Source organism: Manis javanica, chromosome 6 (genome assembly GCF_040802235.1).
Source record: "Manis javanica isolate MJ-LG chromosome 6, MJ_LKY, whole genome shotgun sequence".
Classification (NCBI taxonomy): Eukaryota; Metazoa; Chordata; class Mammalia; order Pholidota; family Manidae; genus Manis; species Manis javanica.
In genome coordinates this window covers 91,241,198-91,262,564 of record NC_133161.1, presented here as the reverse complement: position 1 = coordinate 91,262,564, position 21,367 = coordinate 91,241,198, and the positions used below count along the sequence as shown (strand labels likewise).

Here is a 21,367-nt window from a genome sequence, read left to right as displayed (position 1 = left end):
AATACATGTGACATGCTTAAGTACCTGGCCTACAATAGTAGTTCATACTGCATTTCTACTATTATTAATTTAGCACCTAAATTAGGTACTAGGCTCTTTACACGCTTTTAGACTCTAATTTTTTTTCTGGGTAATGTCTGAGTGGACATTTTAAATTTCCAATGATTGCAAAGAAAATATAACTGGAAGATAATGATTATTAATTACTGTTAATCTGCTGTTGATGAGTACGATATCTTGGAAGTGATTTTGTGAAATCACGTATAGTGAATGCAAATAACATCACTAAAGGGAAGTGATTATTGAAACAGTAAAGGAAATTGGATATAATCAGATTCCAGAAGGATACTATAATAATGGCTGAGAGGCACTTTGTACTTTACGATATGTAAATAGTATTTATGCTCATTATTTTATTTGACCCTTCCACAAAAATTATGAAGAAAAAAGAGTAAGTGTTACTATATTCACTTTACAAATGAGGAAACTGGCCCAGGGAGGGTAAATAGCAGACGCAAGAAATGAATGCAAGTTTTCAGACTGTAAATCTGCAACACACCACTCTATGGTGTTTAGAGGCCAAGACAAAAGAACAGGAGCAGGCTTCTGGTTGTTTTTCTATAAAATGCAAAGTTTCATTGTACCACTGACTTCAGATGTATTTTTTAAAAAACAATATCCTAAGCTAACTTTGACTCATGGTAGCTGGAGAATATGAGATAAGAGTACTTCTGCAAAATTAGAGCTGAACTGTATTAACACAGACATTCACAAAACACGAACAGCAACTACGAAAGAGTTAGGCAGATCCAATTAACCCATTTCCAGTAAGTTTCAGGTCAGAAATAGATGTTGATAGGAGCTGAGCATTTTTGTAAATTGAAGTTGAGTTTGAGATATTTGTACTTTCTTTGATACACTTAGTAAATATCATTTAACTGCTCTAGCTCATGAGGCATGAATTCAGAAGAATGCCCTGTGAGTTGACTATCTCCCTGACACTACACCATTTTAAATGGAAGCCCACTCCATCAGGGTCACAGTTGGCTCTAGCAGTTCTGTGGAGCTCAGGGCAGAGTCCAAGGCCCTGCTATTTGCTAAGGGTTTTCCATGAAAGGTTATTGTTATCAATGGAGGGAAGACTTTCTTGCTTTCCTTGTCTCAGCATGGTGTTTGTTCAGAGTCTGCATCCATGGATAACTCTTGGAGGCATTGTGGGTGATGCTTGTTGATGCTTGACTGCTCAATGTAACAATACAAGTGGGATCTAAGATATTTTGCACAAAGCTTATGGGGATAGAAGAGTACATTATGATGTGGTTATACTAGCAAAATTGTATCAGATGTACCATTATCATTGGACTGGATTTACGATCTTGTACCAAATTCAGACAGCATTACTTTTCAACAATAAGATAACAGATTCAAAAGTTTTCACTAGTGCTCAGTTCTTGCTAGCCATAGTCCAAAGTGAGGCACAACTCAGTGTTGATCGCACTCACTCACTGATCTGCCCAACAGTTATTGACTACCAGGCACATGCTGTGAAGAGCGCTCGTCCTGGCCACAGAGCAGCGAACATCATGGCCCCTGCTCTGAGACTGAGCTCCTTGGGGGGAGGCTGGGGAATGGACGAGGCAGGAGCTGGGGAGCACAGAGTATCTCCTAACTGAGATGTTGCTGCTGAGGGAAGACTTCTTGGAAAGAAGGATGAGAATGAGGGGAATGGTTCAAGCAGAGGGAGTAGCAAATTAGAAGCTTCCAAGCTGAGAGAACAGGTGCTGCCTTTGAGAAGCCCAAACGATCTTGCTATGGCTGAAGTGTGAATTCTGGGAAATGATGGTGATTAAGCAGAAGGGGGTGGGTGTAGATCAAGGCCTTGCTAAGGAATTTGGACCTTTCCTGGGGGCAAACGGATGCCATGACAGATTTCTAAGCAGGTTGGTGACATTCAGACTTGTTTCATTTCAATTTCAGATTTCAGCCTCCTATCACGCCAGACATACAGATTTTCCAGGATACTATCGGAGACAGCTTTGGCATTGCCATCGTTGGCTTTGCAGTGGCCTTTTCCGTCGCCAGTGTCTATTCCCTGAAATATGATTACCCAATTGATGGCAACCAGGTGAGGTTACGACCTATGCTGGGTTGCATTAGGCAACTGTAAACAGGATTTTGCATAGATAATATCAGTGGTGCCACTTACAAAGACTTCTCCTTGCTCTCCCGTCAGGAGTTAATAGCCTTAGGAGTGAGTAACATATTCGGAGGATCCTTCAGAGGGTTTGCAGCAAGTACCTCCCTCTCCAGATCAGGAGTTCAGGAGAGCACCGGAGGCAAAACACAGGTAGGTATCTCAGGCTCTCGGCTGGGAGGGCCGCCCTAGCGCTAGGGATGGGGAGTCCAAGGCCGGGGGAAAGCTGAGTTGGTGGTGAGAGTGCCTTCCTCTCCACAGATTGCTGGGCTTCTCTCTGCCATCATCGTGCTGATTGTCATTGTAGCCATTGGATTTCTTCTGGAGCCACTGCAAAAGGTAGCAGCCTCTTTGTATACGTTCTCTCTCTCCTTTAGGTGATGAATCAAAGATCCAGGTTCTTAACCTCTGAAAGCACAAACTAAACTAAGGAAAATGAGGTAACTACAAATTCTCAAGCACTCTTCTTTGCTAATACTCTGTGGGCCAAAAATATTTATTTTTCCTCTGGCAGCATTTTTATGAACGTTAGGAATGCAGATGCCCAAACCACCTTATCTTCTCTACTCTTCGCATGTTCGTAGCTCTGAATATAATTAATACTTTGTCAGAAAGACATACTGGCACAGTAGCTTCAATATGGATTGACTGAAGTGCTGATTTCCTTAAAGGCTGAGGCAATCAGGGCCTCTATCTAATTCAGAGAATGGTGCTACCAGCCACACAATCTGTTCTGAGGTGTACACCCTGCAGCTCCCCAGTTTTGGTTTGACTCCAAGACCAATGCTGTCAGATTGCAGGAGGGGAGAACAGCCAGATGCAGACCTTGTGCCCTCACCCTCAGCTCCTCTGACCATCTCTCCTGCGCTGTGATTTTTGAGGATTTAGCTTAATGCTTGATAAACTGCTGCAGCCCCCAGATTAAAAAATAATGGCACACCCTGGAAAATGCAGACTCTCTAGGAAACCAGGCTATGGCAAATCCATTATTGTTTGTAGTGGTAATATGATTTTGAGGTGGTACACGGAGCACTGGCTCTCGAATCCTGTACAACTACTTCTAATCCTGTTTTTTTAATCTATACACTTTGGGGCAAATTACTTAACTTCTCCGAACCTCAAGTTCCCCAATTATAAAATAAGGAGAGAAATAGTACCCATTCCCCAGCATTGCTGCACAGAGTAAGTGAAATGATGCACACTAAGTACTTAGCCCAGGTCCTGGCACATGACAAGCACTTATTAAATGATGGCTAGTATTGTCAATATTCTGGCTATTGTTATTATTCTACAGCATGATATTACACCTCTGTTGACAAGAGACACAGAGATATCACAAAGCCCACCAGTGTTTATAGGTTGACATCTAGATCTTTCTCCTTGTTGGTTGGTAGCTGGAATGTGAATTTGGTTGCAGGTGTCCGGACTACCAGTGTGGTCATCCATCAGAGCTGCACTGGCAGAGTGTGTCTTCCAGCAGTGCAGAATACTGTTTGCCAAAAATATATGCTCTCCATAAGCTAACCTACTGATGTCCAAATGAGAGGCATGAAAGAAATCAAGAAGTCATGACCAAGAGACAGAAGAATGTAGATCTCAATAAAAACAAATGCAAGCCCAGTGCCCCTACACAGAGGGTTCCGCCCTATTGTGCTTCCTCCTGGGGGCACACTTGAGCTGTCCCCTTCACTCACATCAACTTAGAGAAACGGAAGAAATGACTACCATTCAAATCCTACCTCTCTCATGAATAAACCGCACCCCAGGACATTATCCAGGATGTTAACCAAAGCCCTTTCTCTAAAGGGGCCCTGTGACAAGTTCTTAGACCATTGTATATTAATGTCTGTTTGATTGGAATGGCCAGTTTGCCTCTTTTTGTCATATGACAGCAAAATAACCCATAATCATAGCTGAAAGTGAATGTTTCTGGAGTGCTTACTCAGCATCCGCTGAGTTCTAAGCATGTCATATGTATTTAATCCATTCTTTCTGCTGCACCATAGCTAACTGGTTCTTGGTAAAATTCCCCTTTTCCTTTCTGTGGCTTCTCAATGCTCTGTGTTCTTTATTTTTTAAAGGGCTCTATTGTGTATGCATTTCAATGTAAATTTTTTAAAATTGTTTTTCCATGGAATATCAACCAGGTAAGAAGAAATGCTCAGTGAAAAGAAAAATGCTGTGCTCTCTGCAGGTGGCATTTGATGTGTTTTATACTGAAGGCCCCCAAAGCAGGAGGCTCATTGTACAGAAGCCTATATAAAACCCTCGCCCAGCTATTACGGTGATGACATCTTTTATGACTACAGTACATTATCGAAACCAGTACATATCGGTACCCTACTGTTAACTAGATTACAGACTTTATTCAGTTTTTACCACATTTTAACTGGTGTTTATTTGTGTGCATTTCCTTTTTAAAGTCATTTAAGACCATATTTAGTCCTCTAAACAATGACCTCTATTCTCACAGTGAGTAAAATCAACTGGTTAGATATTAAATTATGTTACCTGTGAAAATCAAAACTGCCCAGATCAGGTAAACTATTGTTGAGATATGAAGACAAAAACTGTGTTTGGTTTTTCTTGGTACACTGGGCTTTTGTGGTAAGAAAATAGTGTGCACATCTCACAGTCCATTCAGAATGGACCAGCTTGAATTGGACTCAGGGGGATAGAGGGGCCATGTTCCTACCATAGTGTTAAAATCCAAGTAAGGAAGAGAGCACACTTGGCTGCTCCATGTTTTTCACCGTTAACTATCACCACTCCTGCAAGACAAATGGCCTCACTTGGCATGTGAAGAAACAGGAGCCCAGAGCGTTGCTGTGGCTGAGCTTACCATAAACCCAGACCAATCTTTGTGAATCTACTGTTCAGGGGTGTCAACATTCAAGGCCTCTTAAGAGAGGCTGTGTTACTAGGTAGTTAGGCCTGGCTCAGGAAATATTAATTAATTAGATCATCCCACTTGTTCACTGACTAGTATTAAGCCTGTCCCCTGTGCATATCCCATGGTAGGTTCTAAGGACAGCAGAGCAAAATGACTTTTTTGCTCGCCTCTGCATAATCTTCAGCTTCCTCTCACAAAATGGCAGGAGTGCTGGTCATCATGCAAGGTCTGAATTCTGATTCCAGAACCCTGAGCAAGCAACCAAGGCTCTTTTTTTTTTTTAAACAAAGAGCGACCCGCTCTCCACACCTCCAATAATTAAACATATGTTAGACTATCTCAGATTGGGAAGAATTTATTTCAGTCATAAGTCTTAAGATCCACCTTTCTTTGTCTCAAGATACAGGCTAGGAAGTGCCTCCAGATCAACTATAGCATGTCAGTGTCCCGCTGGTGGGGACAAAGTCATGCATGGGGACAGGTCAGAGTCCTAGGGCTGAAGTGTCTTGCATGGCACTGCACACCCGAGAAGGCTGGTCCTCTGATATTCTTTGAGGCCCTTAAAGGACTCACTTATCTACAACCTTCACCTTTGCTTCTATATGGTTTATTTGATTATCTTAAAGTACATCTGCTGTTTATGTTCTCACAGTCTGTCCTGGCAGCTTTAGCTCTTGGAAACTTAAAGGGAATGCTGATGCAGTTCACGGAGATAGGAAGATTGTGGCGAAAGGATAAGTATGATTGTGTAAGTAGACGTATTTAAAGGAGACAGAATTCAGGATGGCATTTTAATGTTGCTGTAAAATGCATACTTACATTGTAAACTAAGCAAAATTTTGTTTCTATACATCTGTTCAAATAACCTTAGTTTGCTTTTTCTGCTATCTTTAAACTGCATATTCTAAAGTTCCTTCTCTGGGATCTTCATTTAAAAGGATGAGCTACTTGCAAGTAGGAACTGCTCCACAATTCATTAGCAGAGAACTTCCTTAGATCTGTTGCAAAAATTCCCAAATGCCACGGAAACTCTGAATGTTAGGGAATGAGGTGCTTCTGTTCTTCATTACATCATATGGTAATTTCCAGCGAATCTGAACATTCTTTTTGGAAACACTCTATAAAGGCTCCCCTTGCTCTCAACATGCCATGCTATGAGAAGCAAAGCCCGTAATTTTATCAGGGTCAAAGTCCATGGTGTAAAAATACCTGTTAACATATGCTATGGTCCTTAACAAGAATAAAGTAATACACATACATTGCACCTGGTTTACTTTTACTCCTGAGAGATCATTGTTGGGGATTTTAATATCTTTCGGCATGCTAAAATTCTTGTAGAGAGAGTAGCCATTAACTAAATCAGCAGACCAAAAGTAAGAGATTAGTACAGTTGATTTGCTGACTTTAACCAACAGCAGCTGGTTCTGGAATTTTAGCTGTGACAGTCTCAATCATTTCCTTAAATGGTTCAGGGATGGGAATAGACATGGATACAGTCTCTCTAGATTTTTCTTTAATTTTTTGTTTGTGTTTCTGTAGCTCAGAACCAGGCTAGTTTCCTCTGTACACTTCCAACCTCTGCTTTTGGCCCTAGAAGGGCATGTGTGCTTTCTGACAGCTCTCGACCTAAGACATCCGTACTTAAATGAGAGTAAATTGTGCACCATGTGTTGCCTTCTTTCTGCAGCTGATCTGGATCATGACCTTCATCTTTGCCATCGTCCTGGGACTTGGTCTAGGCCTGGCAGCTAGTGTGGCATTTCAGCTCCTGACCATCGTGTTCAGGACCCAATTGTGAGTGTTCATTGTGCTCTACAGCCTGGTAGACGTTGACCTGCCTGTGTCTGTAGGGAAAACACCTTGTCACCGGTGAAGGCAAAGTAGCTTGGCTGACAAGCATGCATACCTATCAAGGCTGGCGGGTCTGTTCTTCCTCAGATTGCTCACTTCAAGATCTGAAGGGCAAAGGAGTGGCCTAACCTCGGAGCATCACCCGGGTCCTACTGCCCCCGGCTTTGACACCAATTCGAAGAAATATAAATCTCTTAGTCTGTTTGCCCAGTTGTAAAGAGGGACTAATTGTATTTCAAGCAAGCCTAATGTCTTTGCCGTGGATGTGTTAAACACAGGAATGTGTTACTGAGACGATTGTGAGATTCTCCGCTTCTGGTGGAGGCAATTCCTCTTTATAGGTTGTTAGATTGTACTCCCACCTGAATCAATGGAGCTGGGTTCAAGAATGTCTCAAAGGCCCCCTTATCCTAAAATTCCACAAAGCCAGTGAGAATTCTTGATGCTTAACAGCCATCTAGTCCAAACATTATTTTGATTCTGAAACCTCTGCCAGATGACGCCACCACGTGGTCACTCAGCCTGTACTGGCTTACATGGTGTCATGGAGGAATAAAGCTTTTCGGAAGCTTAGGAGTTCTCCAACCAAAGGTGTTCTCATAGTCAAAGTTAACCCTTCACTGACAGAACACATTTATATTGAGACGTTCCTTCATTCTTTTATTTTTTATATTTCCATTCACTTCTTGGGGACCCATCAAACACAGAGACAAACTGAGAGATCACAGGCAAATGATTGTCCTCCTCATGTCCTCATCTATACACGCAGGAATCATAGCTGCCTTATTTCACGGAATCACTTCAGAATCAAAGCTTTGTAAACTAGAATGTGGTAGATGGGAGGCTCTGTTCCAGGAGCTGGGGAGGATAAACTAAACAAAGGGTTTGCCCTTTGGGGTCTCTGATGGCATGAGGATTCCCCAACCTTGTAAATTTTGAAAAGTGAGCCTGCTTTGGTATGCTAGGAAAAAATCAGGGTTAGCCTTATAGGCCTAATAAATATGCACGAAGGATTCACTTGGTGTTGATTTTCCTGCAGTCCAAAATGCAGCATTCTGGCTAATGTTGGAAGGAGCAACATCTATAAGAATAAAAAAGACTACTCTGATGTAAGGAAGATTCATTTTTTTACTTTGACTTGCTAGATGATATTACTATCTATCTAATGGGCACCATCTAATATTACTTCTCTGCCTTACAGATGTATGAACCGGAAGGAGTGAAAATTTTCAGATGTCCATCTCCTATCTACTTTGCAAACATTCAGTTCTTTAAGCAGAAACTTACCGATGCTGTAAGGTTTGGGGTTATTAAAACTGTTTTTTTAATTCCACCGGATATCTATCTAGGGATGAACTTTTTTCTAAACAAGAATGGCATTGATTTCACATATGTTGATGCTGGATTGTGTTAGTTCTTGTATCCTATGCCCTAGAGCGGGTGAAACTATCTTATAAAGGGTCCATTAACCTATTGGGAAATAAGTCTCTTTGGATGAGGTCCTTTCATGAAATTCTTCTGTAGAGCACAAAGGCTTGCCACAGGATGTTGGGCGGCTGGTTTTTAGATGACAGTGTATTACAGATCTTCTTTGGGAATCAACTTCAGAAACAAGACAGTATTTAATATTTGATTACATCATGGAAGAGATTCAGGACAGCAAATACCTATTTATAATATAAATGATTATGAATAGACCTATTATAAATGAATATTTAACACTAAATAACAACTGAGTGTCCTTGGTGGACTGGAAAGAATGTAACAAAGCAGCAGTCTTTAAGAAACAAAAGCTCAGCACTTACTCTTGGACATTCCTTTGGGTTCACCTGTACACCTTGCATGGAACTTCTACCTTAAGCCCTATTATTATTAGTTTGGCATGCATCAATTTTTTTACCCATTTTTATTTTTACAAAAATGGAATCATTGTATATGTGGCTATACACACAGTCCTTTTCATTTAATCCAGTATCTTTACATCAAACCACATTTTTTGCCAAGGATTTTGTTACTACATAATTTGATTCTCCTTATTGAATACTCTAGAGCTAAATATTGCAACAACAAGAATACATGTGTTTAAGCAGCAGATTCAGACTCCAAGAAGGCACTAGCGGTTACTAAAGGGAAGGGTGGAGAGGATGGGTGGGGAGGGAGGGAGAAGGGATTAAGGGGCACTATAATTAGCACTCACAATTTTGGTAGGTCACGGGAAAGGCAGTATAGCACAGAGAAGACAAATAATGACTATATAGCAACTTACTACACTGATGGGTGATTGCAGTGGAGGGGGGGCACTTGATAATATGGGTGAATATTGAAACTACAATGTTGCTAATGTGAAACCTTCATAAGACTGTATATTAACGATACCTTAATTAAAAAAACAAAAAAGCAAAAAAAACCCCACAAAAACAAAATATTAGCATCATAAATTCAAAATCAAACTGAAAAAAGAACACGTTTTAAAAATGAGAAAAGAAAGGGTACCTTCAGATCTAATACTGAAAGTATACAATAAAGTCATATAATAGGTAATATAAAATATAATCACAAAGTTTAATAGAATAACAATTATATAGAAGCAGAACACTGATTAAATGCTAACATCTTCAACAAATAGAAAACAAATCAAATCCTCTAGGAGTTGTGTAGGCCAAAAACACCAACAGATTTAAATAGAGTTTAGTCTTATTCATGGATAATGTATAGATAAATCCTGGATGGTATGGCAGCTTTGGACATTGATAACTGCACACAGATTAAGCAGACCAGAAGTCTGACGCAATGTTGTCATTGATGTGGTTTGACCCAATTTAACTTTTATTACTAATATCTTTATTATGTGCCCCAATTCCTTAATCCATCCCACTTAAAGTTATTAGAAGTATGCTATGTAAGTAGCAGAACATGCGGTACTCTTATAACAAAGCAATGGGTTTTTCAGGTTGGCTTTAATCCACTACGAATTTTACGCAAGCGCAACAAAGCTCTGAAGAAAATCCGAAAACTGCAGAAGAAAGGCCTCCTACAAGTGACACCGGTAACTTTCTTATTTTTAATGGGAAATTGCGTATTCTAAATAGATTTCACACATCTGTTTAGCAAAAGATGTGTTGTAATTTCAACTATGCACTGATTCCTAGAACCAACAAAGCCGTAACCCAATGGTGACTGGGTATATATTAGACAATTTGACCAAATTACAGCATTTTAGCAAAAATCTTCTAGGCCTCCTTAGTTTTCCTAAAGGCCTCTTGAGCCCTGTGAGACTCAGGTCATTTCCTTTGGAATGAAACCAGTGTTTCTTAACCACATTTCTGTGTATTATAGCTAAAAGTGTAGTAAAACATAGTTCAAGGTATTGGTTCCATTCCTTTAACTGCAATGCCAGAAAAACAAAGTATTTCATGGGTCAGCTGATAGCATATTGTTACAACATTAATGGCAACTTTGAGTGTCTCCTTAAAATTTTTATTTTCCTGGGAAATTTTCCATTCTCTGAAAAGAAGAGTTTACAGTCCCATTACTTGACCCAACTTTGAATATGTGCTTCAGAAACTCATTGGTTATCTTTAATGTACACAATGTTTTTCCTGGCCAGAATTAACATGCAAATAATTATCCTGTTTTGCAGAAAGGATTTATATGTACCATTGATGGCTTTAAAGATTCTGAGGATGAGCTGGACAGCCATCAGATTGAAGAACTGGATCAGCCAATCAATCTTGCAGACCTGCCCTTCCAGATCGACTGGAATGCTGATCTTCCCGTCAACATTGTGGTCCCAAAAATCAGCCTGCACAGCCTCATTCTTGATTTTTCAGCAGTGTCATTTCTTGACATTTCTTCTATGAGGGGTCTCAAAAAGGTAATTTCCTTTCTTAATGGAAACTATCAATCAGTGAGAGAAGGTAAAATAATTGTATTTGTGGAAGGGTGCTTCCTTAGATGATACACACTTACGTAGAATTATAATCTTAGATCGTTCCACAGAGAGAGTGGGAATGGAGTGGGCATGTTCAGGGACCTCTTTGAAGGGGCATTTCCCATGCAACTGACATATATGCTGAAGACAACTAAGCCTACATTTCTAATATTTGTGGTGGACAACTGTGCTCACATGCCATGTTCCAACTCGGCAGTGCCTTCAAATTCAGTGGGCACTGGATCTAAACTCTCCTGAAATAGAGATTTACAAAGGTCTTGGGGAAAAGTGGAAGAGCGGATCCAGTATAAGCTGATGACATTTTGCTTGGCTAACTAACAATCTGGTTTTTCTTCAAAACTAAGTGCATTTAAGAAGAAGTAACTAACGTGTGATGTTGAAGCAGGACTGAAACAGTCAGGTGGCAGTCTGTTTTCTTTCCAGTTTTGTCAGCATTTCTAAAACAGATTAATCTCTAACAGCAGTAAAGAAACAGATGTAAAGAAAATTTAAGGAATTCTACGTTTTCCCCTCTTCTGCTTGGTTTTCCACAGAAACCTGCCTACCTGAGCTAAGATCTATTAAGAATGGACGAAGATACAAAATTAGAAAGTTGGATCAATTTAGTTTCCTTCAAGCTTATCTTTAGAAAAATTTTTTTCACATTACATAACTCTCAAGACTGCTTGCTTTTTTCTTTTGTCTTTGTGTTTGTTTTAGTGCTGGTGGGAAAACTATACACACACATAAAGTTTATCAACCTAGGAGTACAGCACAAAGGACAAGGCCTGTGCCTTGTTGCTTTAAAGCCCTAATTCTTAGTGCAGAGCATAGTGGAGGTTCAGTGTTTATTGATGATGAGAGTGGTATTAATGATCATTGAAATTCACCAACAATATAAGCTGTCTTTCTTACCTTATATGACCTTACTCATACCACTACTGGTATTTGTTCTTAGCCTAAAGATCAGGAAAATGGATAAAGATTCATTGGTGTCAGATACATCTCATCACTGTGGATAGGAATAATGAACAGTTTATGGATCATAGGTTTTTTCACATAGATAGAAAGCTCTAGTGAAGATCATCCCATAGGAGAAACTTTTAAAATTAAATTGGAGTTCATCTTCTGAGTTGAAGCAGAATATTTTCCCATCCTATTTTCCACAGGAATAATTATTTTTAACTTGCTCCTAAAGAGGAGAGTTCTTTCCTTTGGATTCCTTTCTGTCACAGAGCCTTGTTTTCTGCTTTAGTGTGTTTATGATATCATCCCTTTTCAGGATGTAAAAGGTTCTGAAAGCAGTGTATCACCCATCAGGCATAATTATGATTTTTATTTACGTTTCTGACAAGTGAAACTGTTCCCTAAGGAAGATCTACTTTCTTTTTACCAGATTTTGCAAGAATTTATGAGGATCAAAGTAGATGTGTATATTGTTGGAACTGATGGTAAGTTGTTTTACTTTTATGTTCTGACAATCACTTCAGGTTCATTGCCAATTCTCAATCTACATAGCCTCTCCAAAGAACAGGTGTTTTTACAATCACCAAGGAAATCTCATTTGTGGATGAACCAGTATGGAAATAGCATCTTTATATTTCAGTTGTGTCGATACATAATTGAATAAACTTTACAATTTGAGCCCTAGTTTAATAAACAGCAAAAGAGTGACTATGTAACCATCTTTTAACTCTCAGCTTCCTTATAAAGTAGGCTTGTTTTCTCTTCCTTGCGTCCTTTGATTCCTCAGCCCGTGATAGCTGGTTTCTGCTTCACCTCGCTGATGAGGCTGCCCTCACTGTGGTCCTCAGTGATTTCCAGCTTATCAAGATCAACTGCCTGCCTCGCAGGCTCATTGTCATGGAGGTTACTGTAGCACTGGATCCTTCCTTCAGCATCCGTCTTTGAAACGCTCTCTCCCTGACTTCTGCAAGCCTGTTCTTCTGACCCACCTCCCCCCACTCCATATCTCCTCCGTGTCTGACGTTGGCTCCTCCCCCATTCCTTGACATTCGGTCTCCCAAGTTCAACCCTAAACCCTATAGTTCTGATTCTAGTCTGTCTCCTACATGCTCATGACTGCTTGTATATATGCTCATGAGTCCCCAAAGTACATTCCAGCCCAGACCTTCCTTTGGAGCTGCAGACCCATGTATTCAACTGTCTGGATGTCCCCCAGGCACCTCAGATGCACATGTTCAAAACTAAATATATTTCCCTCCCACCCAAAACTACTACTTCTACGTTCCTCTGTCACTGCATCACCACTCAGCTAGTTGTCCAAAGTAGGAACCTGGGAGCCATCTTTCATTTCTCCTTCTCCTCTTCCCTCTACACTCAGTAAGCCACCTGTAACTCTTTCCTCTGGCATCAGTCTCTTCCTTTCCATTTCCACAGTCTTAATCCAGAAGACCCATATAATTTATCATCTAGATCTTCTGAAAAAACTAACTAGTGTCCTTATCTGTCCCTAGAATGCTCTCCCATCCTATTTTCTGACTAGAAACCTCCTTTAAAAATTTATCCTTCATAACTGTGAGAACGTCCTTGCTTCCCCGGACAGAACACTGAGGTCTTGAGCCTGGGGAACACTCCTTTCACACTACTCTGCCGTTCTGTGCTTGTGTCCCCACCAGGTGACACTTTCTTCTAGGGCAGGTATTGGTCTTATTTACCTTACTTCCTCTCTTCCCTAATTCTCAGGGCATGACATTGAGAAAAGACCTCCCGAGCACCTACTATTTGAAAGGCTCTGATCTGTGTGCTGGCGATATAGTCCTAAGACAAGCCCATGACCTCAGGAAGCTTACATTCTAGTGGGAGAGCCAGATAATTAGCAAACAAAAAACATATTTCAGGTAATGGTAAGTGCTGTGAAGAAAATCAGAATTAAGAGATGTGGAGTGACAGGGGTGGTGCTATTTTATACAGGTGATCAAGGATGTTCAATAATGTGCCATTTGAGTGGACACTGGAGTGAAGTGAGGGAGGCGATCTTGACAGTCCACTGGGGAAAGCACTCTAGGGAGAGGGGCATGAAATTCGCATCTTTAATGTTCCCTCTCTATCCCTAAAATCTCCAGAAATATTCTAATTTCAAGCCTTCCTTATAATTTAAATTACTCTCTTGATCTCAGTTGCCTTTTAATCTATTAAACAATTTTACTCCTTCTCCATCATCCCAGATATTTTTTGAAAGTGTCTTTTCCTGCTGCCTGGCATCCCTTTCAGTCCTTAACTAAGATCGCTGTCTTCCTTACCATTGTGTACCCCCACACCTACATCTCAGGTTCTGGGGACCACAGTGCCCTCCTCCTTCCCTCTCTCTGAGTCACTGCTAGGTCTTGTCAGCGTTGAAAGCTTGCCTGTGAACAAACTTTCCCACCTCCGTGCTTCCACACCTTCTCTTCCTCCATCTTTCTCCCAATCCTAGGCATTCTTCTCAATGGTATCTACTTAGTCGAGTTTCCCCAAGCACCCACCAAAAGGAAACCTTTACCCTGCTTTTTGTGAACTTCCGAGCATATGATCTGTACCTTTCTTACTCATTCAACAAAAATGTGATGACTTATTATGTGTTGGGTATTATTTTAAGAACTAAGAAAACATTAAAGAAAAAAAATCAGATTGTTTCCTGCCTTTATCATTCTATACTTTTCCCTTCATTACTATAGGTGAATAAATATAAATGTTCTATCTTCCTTGTGGGCAAGATTCATGTCAAACTTAGTTTTTGGTCCTTCATATTACCCAGCCAGGGCTTTGCACATAGTAGACATGAAGTAATATTTGGTTGAGTGACCTGTTGCAAATGAGTGCTGGCTAGTCCTTTAAGAATGGGATTCCTCAAAGATGACTTGGAGAGGTAATGTGGGGTGCCAAGGAAGATGTTTTCTCATGGAAGCCAGCAGCTTTGGGAAAGTGGACTGCAGTAACTAACTGGTAAATAATAGGTCTGGTGATTCAGAACCACACCAAATCACTGGTTTATGAGCATGTGTTCTGTTTTGGTAGGATCCCTATTTTTAATAATAAGCCTTGCTTGATGCACCAATCATTAACTAGGGAGATTAATTTACCAGGCTCATGCCTAAAGGAAAGTGGACTGATTTTCTTCCAGAAAACACTGTACTAATGGTACACTGGTATTGTACCATTGCAGTCCCCAAACACTTAACCAAACATCCAGAAATGTGCATTTGCAAATGGAAGTTCAAATCCTTGGTCTCAAGGAGAAACCTGTGGCCAATTACTTCTTGTTAACTGATATTTTCTTTTCTCTCTTCAGACGATTTCATTGATAAGCTTGTGCAGTGTGAATTTTTTGATGATGAAGTCAAGGACTCAATATTTTTCTTAACAATCCATGATGCCATTCTGCAAATTTTGATGAAGGATGATAGTACCTCCAAGTTTAATTCCAGTCAGGTACTGGCTCTTTGGTGACTTTCCTCCGTGCTTCTTAAATTTCCCTTTATTTTTCAGCCCTAAAAATAATTGTTCCTAACCCAAAAATCCATTCTGGTTTTCTCAGGGAAAAGATGCAAAATTTGATTTTACCATAAATACAAATGGAGGATTACGTAATCGGGAATGTCAGGTAAGATTCTCCCACAGGTTTATCATTATCTAGACAATGCAACAAAAATCTAAAGGTAGTAAGGCCTCTCCCAGCAGGATGCACAGGGCCCAGGACTTGATGGAGCCTCTATGCCTTGTCCCTGGAAAGCTGAAGGAAGCAGTGACAATCTCAGGGGGACTAGGGAAAACAAACTCAAGACCATTACAAAAAAGGATGGAAAATCACAATGCTAGGTCTCTATTACTGCAACATTGAGCATATAGAGAGAACTTGTTATGGTTTCCAAATACTTACAACCAAGATCTTATTCTGGTTTTACAATAATCCACGAGGCAGGAAATGTGCTTCTGTTTTCATTTGCAGATGAATTAGTGAAGAAGTGGAGAAGCTAATAAACACTTGACTCCCAGGTACAAGGGAAGTCAAGTCCCTAGCACAGTGCCTCACCCAGCAGTGAAAGTTAAAGTTCCTTTCCTTCCTTCGTAGGAAGAGTTGCCAAATCATCATTGAACTGGATAGTTCCATTTCATTGTAAGACATTCACTTCTAGAATATTCAGTCCTTAAAGGGAATGTCCTTAGTTTGGGAAAAACAAACTCACTAATAAGACAGGTATCTGCTGTAGGCCATGTGCATGGTAGATGCATTACATTCATAATTTCAGTCCTTACAACAATATGCAAAGAAGGTATCTTCATTTCACAAATAAAAAAATGAGGAAGGGCTCAGACAGCTTACAGATTTGCTTAAGCTCACACACCAACATAATGGCATCAAGATCTGAACCAAGATCTGTCTGATGCCAAGACGTGCTCTGTTCACCATACCATACCAGCTCTATCCTTTGGTGAGAGACTACTAGAATTGAGGGTCCTGAGATAGAGTCTAATGATTATCTTCAAGTATGGGAAGAGGCTGGTGGCATTTCTCTTATTTGAAGGAGGTTCTAAGAATAACTGAAAGGAATTTAGCTTAGATACAAAGAAGAAATGTATAACATAAGATAACCCTGGGCCATTACTAGGAATAGGAAATATATATTTCAAACAGGAAAAGGTTAGATGAAAAAGCCATTCCAGAAAGTTACACAGGCCTGAGGGGCAAAAGGGCAGCCTTGGAGAGCACATGATTGTTTCCCACTCACATATGGCAGCTTGCCTGTGCCCCACCTCCCCATAAGGAGACACTAACCAGAAATCCTCCCCTTAGTAGTTGGATTCAAAACTATCATCAAGTTTTAGAGGATAAAGTATAGAAACAAAATTTAAACCTGATGTCTGATTAAAACTTTAGAACCAACTGTCCAACAGAATATAGTCAGCAACATCCTCTACCTGTTTCATTAAAAAAGGAATATTTAACACCAGCATCTTGTATTAGAGGAAGATAAATCAGCACTCAAATAAAAGCTGAAAGTGGCTGACCAGTGCACACAGCCTTGGAGACTGTGAGGCCCCTGAAACAAATATGAAGAAATATATTGCTACAGTACATTGTATTGTTATTTTGATTAAAATAAATTAGACCTTTGAAGGATACTTATATTACATCATACTATCACATGGGGCTATGTTAACAAAGTAGCAATCGAAAGTATTTGATCATTAAGATTCAAGAAAAAACAATTGCTGATAACTCTGATAAATCCTAGCTCCTTAAACAGATTGAGCACAGACTCTTTTTAAATACAAGATATGACTGTTGATTCAGGATACAACTTAACAAGTCCTTTAAATCAATAACTTTCTTTTTCTAGGTACCAGTTGAAACGAAATTCTAATCAAAATATAATCCAGAAGGATTTTCATCTGACAGTCACATAAAAAAAACTTCGTACTCAGAAAGTTATTGATAAGTTCATACATTGTATGAAGAATATTTTTGACAGAATTATGTTTCAAACTTTGGAACAAGATTGTTCTGGTATTGTATATTTTTCACATATCTAGCATAAAATTATGTAAATACTCTTAATTTTATACCTTGTAGATTTACCAAAGGAAGAAAATTATTTTGTTTATATGTATTTTTATAGCACTAACAGATTTCCAACCAACTCACTATCTTTGTGCATGTTTTGCCGTGTCTTTATACCAATGCTTTGAATCTCATAACTTATACAGTTCATATTAATATATCCCCACTTAAAAAAATTCACTTGTGGTGTGTATGTGTCTTGTTATATTTCTTGTTAGCTTTCTGAAACGTGCTTGCTGTGTGTCCCCTTTAGAGTGCTCTGGCAGGAATCATTTAAACCCCCTCCAGTGACACTTCTTTGCCCAAATTTTATGATTATCACTATAGCTGTTGAAAGCATCCAGTCTAGATTTAGATACACTCCTCTTAATGCCCTGTCTATAACTATAACTAGCTTTTGAGGTAAATCCTTTTTATCCCCACGTCTTAGTATGAAAATTGTGTAAACTAATAGAAAACATAAAATGAAAAAGGCAAGAAGGTGAAAAATAAAGAGCCAACATGATGGGTAGCTGATTCTTCCTGGTATTCCTGGAAGGTGAGAAACGACAGGAGAAAGTATGACTCTTTCTTCACTGCTGGTCATTATTTGTAACTCACTGGGGCAGAATAACAGCTCTCAAGCTCAATTTAGCTGGAGAATGGCACTCAGCACACATGCTGTCTTTTTGGCTGGCACTGGTCTTGACACAAATTTTTACTTATTTTACATAATAGTTTGAAATTAATGGCGCCAACAGGAAAAGATTCAGTGCTCTCTGTTAAATATCAAACCACTTTGTCATGGGAAAAATTGTGCCAACTGATTTCTATCTCACCTCTAAATGTCTATTGTCGGTTGCCTTCACCCTTTATTAGTGTCTTTACTGAGAGGGCTAGTCTGTTGGACTTAAAACCCAATTACAGAAAGGTAAAACAAAAAATTTATTTACATAGCTACTCTTAATTAAAAACTAGAATATCAGCACTCTTTGAAGCAACATTTCTTAAACTTTTAGAGCCATGGACACTTTATTGAGCCTCATGCACCCTGTGGACTTTATGTGTTAGGAAAACACACACACACACACACACATTTCCACCTAACTCACTACCTTTGTGCATATGTTTTGCAGTCTATCTTATCTCAAGTCTCTTAATTTATACAGTTCACACTAGTATCTATCTATATACTAATACATCATATATATACTTATATATGATGCCCTATGAATATCAGGTTAAAAGCTTTTCCTTTGTTAAGGGCAGGGAGTAGAAACTGAAAACACAAGCCCATTCAATTCATCATTTGGCTTGGGAGTGAGGCAAAAGCCTTATATAGGATTGTCAGTGAAGACTTCATCTTCCCAAGTATAGGAGCCTTCTGTACTCTTCTCGCCAACCAAAATAAAGTAGCATAGGAACCAGCACGCCAATCACTGCCCGATCACCATCTACTCAACCTTAACATCTTAGGTCACCAACCCTCACCCTTAAATGTTTTTTTCTCCTAGGTCTCTAGATGGATATACTTTGGGTAATGGTAACATTTGGGGCTGGGCCTCTATTCACCTGCCTCAGGGCAAATATTGGAAGTTGTTTAAGAATCCGATCCCTGATTTAGGAAGAGGCCAGAATAGTGTTTTCCATCTCAGTTAATGCCAACTCCATCCTTCTAGCTATGCAGGCTGGAAATCCTGTTAGACTTTAAATATATCTATCTTTAATATATATCTAGAAGCAAATCCACTGAATTCTCAAAATAGCTCCCAAAAGGTGGGTACTACGCTTATCCCTATTTGTTAGAAAAGCAATATAAATCAAGGCTCAAAGGGGATACATAATTAGTCTAAATTATGCAGTTGCAGGTAGTAAAGCCAGAATTCAGTCTCAACAGTTCAACTCCAGAGCACAGGTTCTCCATCATTAGGAAATATTACCTCACAAAAGAAATTAAAACCTGTCTAAAAACTGATCTGGCACAAGGCAAGACTAAACTCAAGAACAATATCCAAATTATTCCACTCCTCTGCTCAGAACCCCACAATGCTTCCCATGCCAGTTGAGTCAGTCTTTACCATGGCCTGGGCAGCCCGTGATGCCCCATTCTGTTACCTCTGTCCTCCTCTGCCATCCTCTTCCTGTTTGTCTCTCATTCTACTCCAGCCTCCTTGCTCTTCTTCAAATGTCAGGTGAAACCCCCCTGTGAGGCCTTCACAAACCATGTTCGCTGCTTGGAAAGTTCTGCCTCATGTAGTCTACATGGTTATCTCCCACCTATTTCAAATCTTTGCTCAAATATCATCTCTTCAGTGAGTTCTACCCTGACCACTCTGTTTAAGATTGTAAACCTACCATCACTCATTTATCCTTACTTCTCCTTTATTCCATAGGGTTTTATCATACTTAAACATGTTATACAATTTAGTGTAATGTACTGGTCACCTGAGGACTTGTGCATCCCAAGTGTTTAGAATGTTGTCTGGCACATACGTATGAATGAATAAATCAATGTTTACATCCTACATGGTAGGTGCTCAGTTTATTTGAGTATTGGCTGTGAAAGACTGCCTTTACCATGGTTAACCAGAGTATGGAGCCTATTTAGTCATCAGCTCTGTACCTAAAATTATTAGATATACACACCAAAGCTCTAATGGCACTTCTCTAGTGTTCATGGTGGTAGTGGTCAAGGCAATCTTTAGCTTTATTTGCAGCATTTTATTTTTCCCCCGAGTTGTATCACTGTGTAATTCACATAAGTATGTTTTAAAAAAAGTAAATGTTTTAAAGTAAACCATAGGAAAAAAAGGGAGCAAGATGTTTCAATCTGAAGGCAAAGGGAGAACAATTAAAGGCAAATAGGAGATGGGCTTAAATGCAATATGAAAGCTGCTCACAACTACTTAGAATAGAAATTGGATATTCTGAGGTCACAGAATAAGTTAACATTTTATAATGCTAGCTTTTCAAAAAGACACAGTCCTGCCTAAGTGTCAGAGCTATAGCCATGCATGACCTGTCATTGTTCATTTCAATCTTGGGACTCTGTAATGCCTCAAAATTCACACTTCGTGAAGGAAGTGGGAAAAATTTAACTTTAAGGTGTTTGAGAATTTTCCCTTAACACATTTCCCCTCTATGAAAAACTGAAGGAGCACAAAAGAAAATAAAAAATGTTTAAAAATCCCAATGTTTTTACTAGTATCATTATCAAGTAGTTTAATTGGCTTACTTCTATTTCCCCTTTAAGGTTAGTGTAACCAGTATTGCTTTAAGTATGCATATATTGTAGTAAGTAAATCCTGCATGGTTTCTAGGCCACAACTGAACAGATTACAGTTATAAACCAGTGAAGAAAAATAAATCCACTTTTGATTATTTTATATTTCAGTAGGATATGTCAAATTTCAATTAACATCAGTATAACAATTGAGGGCTAATGTATTAATTAGAATAGATACATTTTTGTTTTAGGTACTTGTCAATTTTTTCCATGTACTTATTATAATATAGGACTTCTTCAAAAATTCTGAGATAGGACTACAGGGCTTTTCCAAAAAGATGTATGAAAGATACTCTTCCAGTATGTTAGTCAGAACAAAGCCTAAAGCAGCTCTGCATACTTCATAAAGTTACTTGGGAGTTTAAAAGTGTGTTCAAATAGCTTTTCATTTTATATTTCAGAAGTATCTAGTTAGTATTTATACAGTAATTTTGAGCAAATAGTTATTGCAGGACAAAATGTATAGTTTCACATGGTCTTTGGAACTGTATTTCCCCCAAATACTCTGCACAAGCATGCCAGTGAAGGAATGTTAACATTCAACTTTCTGGTTTTAATCTCCAAGAAAAAAGAAATCTAATTTTACTGTAAAAATCATACCAACGTAAACACAGAAAATTCTGCATCATCCCAAATGTATCAGCATCAGGTAAAAATTCATCTAGGCAAAA

At 39.2% G+C, this 21,367-nt stretch overlaps 1 protein-coding gene across 2 annotated transcripts in view; it reads left to right on the top strand.

The window, feature by feature from the left end:
• SLC26A3 (solute carrier family 26 member 3) overlaps window positions 1-17,611 on the top strand; it is a 35,281-nt gene extending 17,670 nt beyond the window's left edge. For both annotated transcript variants that reach the window (XM_017662074.3, XM_017662073.3), the window contains 13 exons: window positions 1,978-2,125; window positions 2,234-2,347; window positions 2,456-2,533; window positions 5,740-5,835; window positions 6,775-6,881; window positions 7,978-8,047; window positions 8,140-8,232; window positions 9,889-9,984; window positions 10,579-10,812; window positions 12,266-12,320; window positions 15,161-15,300; window positions 15,407-15,472; window positions 17,211-17,611. In XM_017662074.3, coding sequence (XP_017517563.3) covers window positions 1,978-2,125; window positions 2,234-2,347; window positions 2,456-2,533; window positions 5,740-5,835; window positions 6,775-6,881; window positions 7,978-8,047; window positions 8,140-8,232; window positions 9,889-9,984; window positions 10,579-10,812; window positions 12,266-12,320; window positions 15,161-15,300; window positions 15,407-15,472; window positions 17,211-17,234 — 1,321 coding nt within the window. In that variant the 3' untranslated portion in view covers window positions 17,235-17,611. The remainder of the gene's footprint in view (window positions 1-1,977; window positions 2,126-2,233; window positions 2,348-2,455; window positions 2,534-5,739; window positions 5,836-6,774; window positions 6,882-7,977; window positions 8,048-8,139; window positions 8,233-9,888; window positions 9,985-10,578; window positions 10,813-12,265; window positions 12,321-15,160; window positions 15,301-15,406; window positions 15,473-17,210) is intronic.
• Window positions 17,612-21,367: the final 3,756 nt, after the last annotated feature.